This window comes from Chaetura pelagica, unplaced genomic scaffold, assembly GCF_000747805.2.
Source record: "Chaetura pelagica isolate M959 unplaced genomic scaffold, ChaPel_1.0 scaffold18, whole genome shotgun sequence".
In the NCBI taxonomy this organism is placed as follows: Eukaryota; Metazoa; Chordata; class Aves; order Apodiformes; family Apodidae; genus Chaetura; species Chaetura pelagica.
The window spans coordinates 2800989-2809425 of NW_009954310.1; the positions used below are offsets into that span (position 1 = coordinate 2800989).

The window sequence follows — 8437 nt, forward strand, 5'->3', positions numbered from 1 at the left end:
TCCTGCTGTTCCCTCATTTCTCCAAGACCCTCACACTACAAATGTCAGCCAGGAAATCCTTGCACTGATATGCAGAGGGTTGGATTCTGCAAAGCCTTGTATTTAAAGGAATGCTTTCACAATATTTTAGCTTCTCACTGCAAAGCTAACATATTTTTGCTAAATGCAGTTCAATTTAAAAACCAAACAAACCACGAAAGAATCAAAGACATACTAGAGCCTCTTGCTAACAAAGGTTCGCATACCAACAGGTCTGTATCTTTCTCCAAGTCTTCATCTGCTTCTTCCTCCTCATCTTCATCCAAGTCTTTCATACACTCTGCAGCCATCTTTTCAATATGATCCATGGGCAGAGGAGCTGCAAGAAGAACCCACAAGGAGCCATAAACCCTAAGTTACACAGACACTGGATACAAATTCTAAAGAAGTTGCTACCCACTATAAAAAAAAGCAGTGACTTCTCTTTTCCCTTCATCAGATAGTATCATAGGTAAATGAGGATATATTTATCCATGGAGAAAGGACAAAGACTGGGGAAGTAAACATCCAGGAAAAAAAAACAGTATTAGTCTTCCTCAAATTGGCAGTGACAGCAGGCAGTAAGACAGGGAAAATAACTGCATCCCATAACCTTGCTCAGAAACTAGATCTCAGGGAGATATAATGCTTGTTTACTAGTACAAGGAACCTGAATGTCAAAACCATGAGCACTGTGACAGATTAGCAGGTATGGTGTGACACAACAGTGCTCAGAAAGCACAACCACAAAAGAGAAAGATACTGTGGTAGCTTTGCACAGTAATGACAGTTAAGACTGAAAAAGAAAGACAAGTAGGACTAGATGAAACAATTGCTTCAGGGAAAAACTATTAGAAGTCACTTGAAGCACCTAGGTTAGTACTTCTATGATATTATTTACAAAAATAACTAGTAACAGAAACTTTGACATTATGGAAGATAAACACTTGAAACATCCCAACACATGCAAGTAAAACTTCTGTTCATATTTTCTTTCAAGGCAAAAAAAATACGTTATTGTCTTATAAGATCACATGTAGCCACAAACCAGAACAAAGTTCAAAGCAGGTATAATAAAGAGTTCAAAGAGTTCCAATTTAAGCTACAACTAAACTGTTGGAGTTTTGTATAGGATCTACATTACACTTGAGACTCCAACAGCTGATCTTTTTTCCCAATCTGCAGTCTTTAAGCACAAGAATGTCTCTCTCCATCTCTTACTAAACTGGGTACAAATTTATGAGGATGCACATGAACATCAATTCTAGAGAGATAATGAACAACTTAATCATAGAATCATAGAATCATAGAATCTTAGGGCTGGAAGGGACCTCAAAAGATCATCTAGTCCAACCCCCCTGCCAGAGCAGGGTCACCTAGAGTACATCACACAGGAACTCATCCAGGTGGGTTTTGAATGTCTCCAGTGAAGGAGACTCCACAACCTCCCTGGGCAGTCTGTTCCAGTGCTCTGTCACTCTTACAGTAAAAATTTTTTTTCGGATATTCACCTTGAACCTCCTGTGCTCCAATTTACACCCATTACCCCTTGTCCTATCACTGGTCATCACTGAGAAAAGCCTAACTCCGTCCCCCTGACACTCACCCCTTACATATTTGTAAACATTGATGAGGTCACCCCTCAGTCTCCTTTTCTCCAAGCTAAAGAGACCCAGCTCCCTCAGCCTTTCCTCATAAGGGAGATGTTCCACTCCCTTCATCATCTCAGTGGCTCTGCACTGGACTCTTTCAAGCAGTTCCCTGTCCTTCTTGAACTGAGGGGCCCAGAACTGGAGACAATACTCCAGATGTGGCCTCACTAATGCAGAATAGAGGGGGAGGAGAACCTCTCTTGACCTACTAACCACACCCTTTCTAATGCACCCCAGGATGCCATTGGCCTTCTTGGCCACAAGGGCACATTGCTGGCTCATGGTCATCCTCCCGTCTACCAGGACCCCCAGCCATGAGGCAAACTACTGGTTGTTAATAGGACAAACACAGAGGCACAGAAACTATCCATATACTCAAAGACAGAAAGAAAGGAAGACAAGAATATCCTTACCTTGAAAAGCTACTTGTTTTATACACTGAACATTATTGCAAAGTCACACTTTGTATACACAAACAGAATACTCTAAATTAAGGGCATCATATTTGTCCTGATCCCAAGAGCAGCAGCAGAGCTGGCACAGAGATCTGCTAAGCAAATCAAAAAAAGTGTTGTTTCTTCTGCCTCACTAACTACACTTCTACATTTTCTGCGTTGCTGTCTCATGCCCATGAGATTTCCCTTTTTCCAAATCTTTCTTGGCTACTTTATCTTGCAATTTCTCCTCAAGTTTCTTGTTTTCAACCTGAAAATTCTACTTAACACCTCCTTGCTGAGTTCTCATATCTACTCCATGCTGTGCCAACCACATCTTCCTTAACCATCAACTTCCTCCACACACTTTTAAAGGTCAAGTGACTTGCACACAAATCCCAAATGTCCACATAAAAACCTTTGATACTTTCCTATGCAGACATATGACTGTGACTCACCACTGTCAGAAAATGTTGAATTCAGACCTTCAGGACAAAGTTTCACAGCCATTTTAAATTACTGTAAATTACTTTTTCAAGCTAAACATAAGGAAAAACTTCTTTACTGTGAGGGTAACAGGCTGTCCAGAGAGGTTGTGGAGGCCCCTTCTCCAGATTCTTTCCAAACCCATCTGGATGTGTTCCTGTGTGATCTACTGTAGGTGATCCTGCTCTACCAGGTGGCTTGGACTAGATGATCTTCAGAGGTCCCTTCCAACCCTGACTACTTTGTGACTCTAAAACATCCTTCTCCTGCAGAAATTAACCCAGGTAAAAAGCTGTTCCTGTTCAAAGAATCGCATTTACCATATCAGTGCCTCAGTACCCACACCAAACACGTTGCTCATGTATTTGACCCTTAGTAAACTCTGAAACTAGGATAGTAGGACATACCCAAAGGCAACTGGCTGTGCTGTAAGGGTCAGGGTGTTCCTTACATGAAACCCCACTAGGGGCAAAAAAAACACCAGAGCCTCCTTGGATGGCTGATTCAGCTCTAATCCAATATGATGAGTTACGATTCCAGACATCCAAGTGGCTGACCAACTGCCATTTATCTGTCACTGACAGCAGAGATCTTTGTACTTAAGATGTTGCAACAGTACATACAGCTTCTGCTGGCTGCTTCTTCAAGCTAGGGGGAGAGAACATACTGGGTCCATTTTTCTGTCTTTCTCCAAACAAGATCTTTTTTTCCCCATCCTTACTGTACCCTCCTCCTTCCCAAGTGCCAGCCTGCATCCTGTCCCCACCACACATCATGTCCCCAGTACCAGGTCCCATGAGTTCCCAGTAACAGCCATCCAGTTGTTAATTTTCCACAATCTTATCTATATACTCCCAGTTCTACTAGGAAAACAGAATAGTTGTAAATTATTTTGGAAAACAGTTTTAAGAGCCATAACACATACATTCAGAAAGCACAGTAAATGTTGCACTGTCTGAAATTTCATTTCCCTCTTATGAATAAAGAGACTGAAAAAATGCATTAAGTGACATGATCAGGGCCAGAATGAAGTCAGCACCTGAGAAGCTCACAATTCCAGAGCTCCTGACATCCAAGTTCATCCTCAAAACACTTTACTACATGTTTTAACAATGAGTAACCTATGTCTAATGGCAGAAGTTCTGCTATTGTAAATATTAGCACAATTGTGCTTGTTGGCATTACAGAGTTTACTACAATCTTGAAATCTTGACAGTGGAAATTAAAATTTAGATTTAGATAAAAACACTTCCTCTGTCATCAATTACTGCATTCAAAAAGTTTATACATTTTAAAATTCTTCATTCCCCTGGTATTCTGGGTGAAAGACCCTTCAAATATAGACAGATTATTGCAGAGCTGGAAAAAAGTTGCACTGACTCATCTTTCCAGCATCTGCTCACACACCTGTAGTGAGGGTAGGTCCCATTCCCCTTGTACCACCTCAACCACTTGCTGCCACCCCTCCCCTGCAGTCACAGCAGCAGTCAAACAGGCAGGCAGCAAACCAGATCCAGGAACCCATTCAGCTGAAACTCTAGCACAACAGCAGAAGTTCACTTTTCTAGATCAGTTTTCTGAACCAGCTCATCCCACAGCTCCATAAATATGCATAGCAGCTCAGAGGCAGAGCATGCTCACTGGAGGCTGCCCCTCTCAGCAGCAGCCTTCATTCACAGCAGATGATAGCAATCCTGTGCAGCACTGCATAGCCGCATGCAAATGCTACCAGACAAAATCAACAGATGCTTAAAATAATAAGAATAGTAATGATCCATTCCAAGAGACACTCTAACCTCATGCATGACATGAACTATAGGATTCCCCCAGTAATTCCACCAGTTCCAGGATTTCCCTCTTAAAAAGGTTTTCAGTTTTGGTTATAGACTCCAAAAATGTAATGCTCATTCCATAAATGCAGACTTTAAACAAAAACAGAACAGCAGCCAAACAGCAAATAATCAAACCTCCACAAGAAACACGTTTTCCGTTTGAATTCACCTAACACCTGCTACACCTTTTTATGACTTCATATAGTAAATGAGCATATCTTAATTTAGTCATTAAGCTGGCTAGCCATCATATATCTTTTTTCCTATGTCTACAAGAGCACAGATAAAAAAGCTCGTACCCTTCTTTGTGGAGAAGCAACTTAAACCTTTCAAAGTAAAAGAAAGAAGAGTTGCAATTTCAGCTTCTATCAGTGACTAAAAATATTTTAGATAAACCAGTGTTTTGCAAATAGGTATCTTTAATAAACTATTCAGGTTGTTAATAAATAAAATCCCAAAACTTTAACTTACTTTTCCCTTTTGGTTTTGATTTCTCTTCTTTCACCTTCACTCCTGTGATGGCAGCAAGCTCTGCTTCTAGATCCCCATCATCCCCACCTTCCTCCAGTAGCATCTCTTCTGGGTTGAAATCTATAAACAGCCCCAGCTGGAGCCAAGGGAAAATTAAAAATATTTTTTAAATCACTGCAGTTAGAACAGAGGTGACACTCAAAAACATCATACTGCATTCTGGATTCTGTTCATGTTTTTTAAAGCCTGCTATCACACCACTTCTGTTACCAAACAGTGCATTCCAGGCACCCATAGCTGACATAAGGTACATAAATCTTAAAAAGCCACAAATACTCCCTCTAAACATCTACACAATCAATGATTTCTTAAAATCAAGGCTAATGGTCTGACATAACAAGGTAAAATTTAATTGTGTCTGTGATAGTGATCCTTGCGAAGCAGATATCACCAGGGAAGTTTCTGGAACAGCTAAGCTAAAAGATATTTAATCATAGTTCCCACAATACAAGTCTGATATGCATAAACTGCAGCAATTTCACCCTTACCTCTCTGAAGAAGCTATATTTACATAAACAGAACTGTCCTGTACTTCTCACTAGCTCAGTCTGTAAATCATAAACATGTGGAAAGCCCAGACACATATAGAGAGGAACATTGCCACTACAAACCCAGCCCACACTGCACTGGATAAAAACAACTGCCTGGAACAAATCATCAGCCAATCACCTCAGGGAGCATTATTCATAACAGTAACCAGAATTTGACAAAGTAGTGGGGGTTATCACTCAATTGTTGTAAAATATGCCAAAGGACATGAGTATCAGAGAAGCCTCTGAGGCCTTGGTCTATAAGGTGTTTTTCTAGGATGTCTTTTTATCATTATTTTTATATTGCTGGTTAAGATACGAAATGCCCCAGAAATAACAACATTTTTTATTCAAAGTATGATAAGTGTTTTTATGAACATGAATTAACTGAATCAGATTCATCCTGTGAGGTAAGTGGAGTAGCTTTCCTCAAACTTTTTCAAGCACAAGCCCCTTTTGACTTACTGGTCTTCACACAGACAAGCAGGCAGGAGTTCAGCTCCTTTCTAGCCGGGGAATAAAAATCAATTACCAGCATCCAGTTCTGGGCTCCCCAGTTCAAGAGGGACAGAGAACTGCTGGAGAGAGTCCAGTGGAAGGCAACAAAGATTACGGGGGGATTGGAGCATCTCCCTTATGAGGAAAGGCTGAGAGAGATGGGACTCTAAACTGGAGAAGGCTGAGGGGAAACGTTATTAATACCTGTAAGTATCTAAAGGGTGGGTGCAAGGAGGATGGTGCCAGACTCTGTTCAGTAGTTCCCAGTGACAGGACGAGGGGCAACAGGCATAAACTGCAACATGGGATTTCCATTTAAATATGAGAAAAAACTTCTTCACAGTGAGGGCGACAGAGCCCTGGAACAGGCTGCCCAGGGGGGTTGTGGAGTCCCCTTCTCTGGAGATATTAGAAACCCACCTGAATGCAGTCCTGAGTAATGTACTCTTGTTGATCCTGCTTTAGGAGAGGAGTGGGACTAGATGATCTCTAGAGGTCCTTTCCACCTCTAACAATTCTATGATCTTGTAACACAAGGGTTAACAACCTCCTCCTGCCTCAGAGGATCTGAAGTGCTGCCAGAAGCTGAAGCTCAGCTTATCAACTAGTGTGAATCAGTAATAACTTTTTTTTTTTTAACCCTTAGGGACCAAGGTGCTGGTGACTACTGCCTTGACAGAATGGGCAAAAAAGGTCAGAACTAGACTTAATTAGTAAATATTTATAAAGGTGATGTGAGCATTCAGGTTCTATGGAACACTTGCACACCTTTATCACTGTGCAAAATGGGTCAGAAGCCCAGTGATGCTGCACTGCAAGTGTAGAAAGTGAAGCAAGTGTAATAACAAATGAAGAACAGAATCCTTCAGTTCTAGGTCTAAGTCTCAATCTCCTCAGTAAGACATAATTCTGATTAAATTAATAGCATTAAACAAATGTTTAAAAAGACAGGAAAAAAAGAGGTTACAAAAACTTTGCAGTTGATACACTACATGGCACAAGAACAGCTTAAACTGAGTTAATTTGCAAGTGAACAAGCCATTAGTGTGTGTGTTTCAGGAAACAATCCTTCATGCTGTAAGAGAGGCTGAACGACTGTTTTTAATTAGAAATTAATAAAATGTTAATCAGGTCCTTTATTTCCTCTTTATCTTTTTAGATTTTGCTTTTTTTGGGGAAGGAGAAAGATATTTTCACCCTTTATCTTCTCCCTAATGAACTAAATTACATATAACCTCTCTGAGAAATGCAAAGTTCTGTATTAGAACACTATGTGCCTCTTAACAAAACCATTCTGCCTCCAGTATGAGTGTACTGGTTCCTAAGAAATCACCAGAAGATAGTATCTTACCTATTTCTTCTATTTTAACATCCTATTTCAATCTCTTCATATTTCCCTATATTCTTATCAGTTACTCTGAAGATTATTTGCCTCTATTCTATCTTCAGTGGTTTCTGAAGGTCCATTCTTGTTCCCACATATTCTTTACCTCTATCTGGTTTTCTTCCACTACTCTAACCAGAATTTTGCCTTGGCTGTATTTCTAATTTTGACACTTCCTACACCTGCTGACCACAACTCAAATCATGTTCCTCTCCTCGTGGCTTCTGACACTACATTCAAAGGTAGAGCATGAAAAAGAACACCAACACATGAAGACATCTAAGCTCACTTTTAGCTATAGGGAATGGATATAGACTTTGTAAGTCTATCTGTTGCAAGAAAAAAATATATATACAGAGAAAAATTAATTTTAAGTGTCTCTGGTGTAGCATGTTAATGTTCTCCCATACGTGCTCCTGAATTTGCCAGTTAATATCCTGGTCTTATTTCTGTTTTCTGAGAGGTGTAAGAAAAACTCCAGTAGAGTTTCCAAAGCTATTATTAAATCTCAACATAACCGGGGCAAGAAACTACCACAAGCATGAGTCATGAGGTCTCATGCAAAGATTACAGCATTACAACGTCCTGGTTTCCCTGCAAGACCTCCACTGCTGCGTATCAGGTAGGAAGAACGCAATAAAAGCAGGAAAACAGGCACCAGACAATGTAAGTATTCTCAGGGTCCTGCAGTATCTTATTAAGGCACAGGCGATTCTAGCAGGACACCAGCGAGAGCTCTGAGGAGACCACCCTCAAGAAAAGCAGGAGGTTTCTCTCCCTGCTCTGCAACCCCCTCTCCCTGGCCCTTCGCCCTCCTTACCTGCTTTGCAACCGCAGCTCCCTGGCCCTTCGCCTGAGGGCTTTTTTTAGGCCTCCTGCCCAGCATGCTGGCTCACGGACCTCAGAGGGGTCTCTCTAAGGGACTGAGAGCACACGAAACGGAACGTCAGTCTTCCCCGGGGGAAGGCAGCACGGAGCAGCAGCTCTTACCGGCACGGGGCAGCACCGTGAGGCCCGCACCCCGCGCCACACACTCCCGGGGCCCAGACCCGGCACCTCCCCCAGGGCCCCG

At 41.5% G+C, this 8437-nt stretch overlaps 1 protein-coding gene across 1 annotated transcript in view; it reads right to left on the minus strand.

The window, feature by feature from the left end:
* Positions 1 to 8251, minus strand: part of CC2D1B (coiled-coil and C2 domain containing 1B) — a 33635-nt gene extending 25384 nt beyond the window's left edge. Inside the window, exons 1-3 of the mRNA XM_010004023.1 lie at positions 8186 to 8251; positions 4894 to 5029; positions 246 to 358 (exon numbers count right to left, since the gene is read on the minus strand). Coding sequence (XP_010002325.1) covers positions 246 to 358; positions 4894 to 5029; positions 8186 to 8251 — 315 coding nt within the window. The remainder of the gene's footprint in view (positions 1 to 245; positions 359 to 4893; positions 5030 to 8185) is intronic.
* Positions 8252 to 8437: the final 186 nt, after the last annotated feature.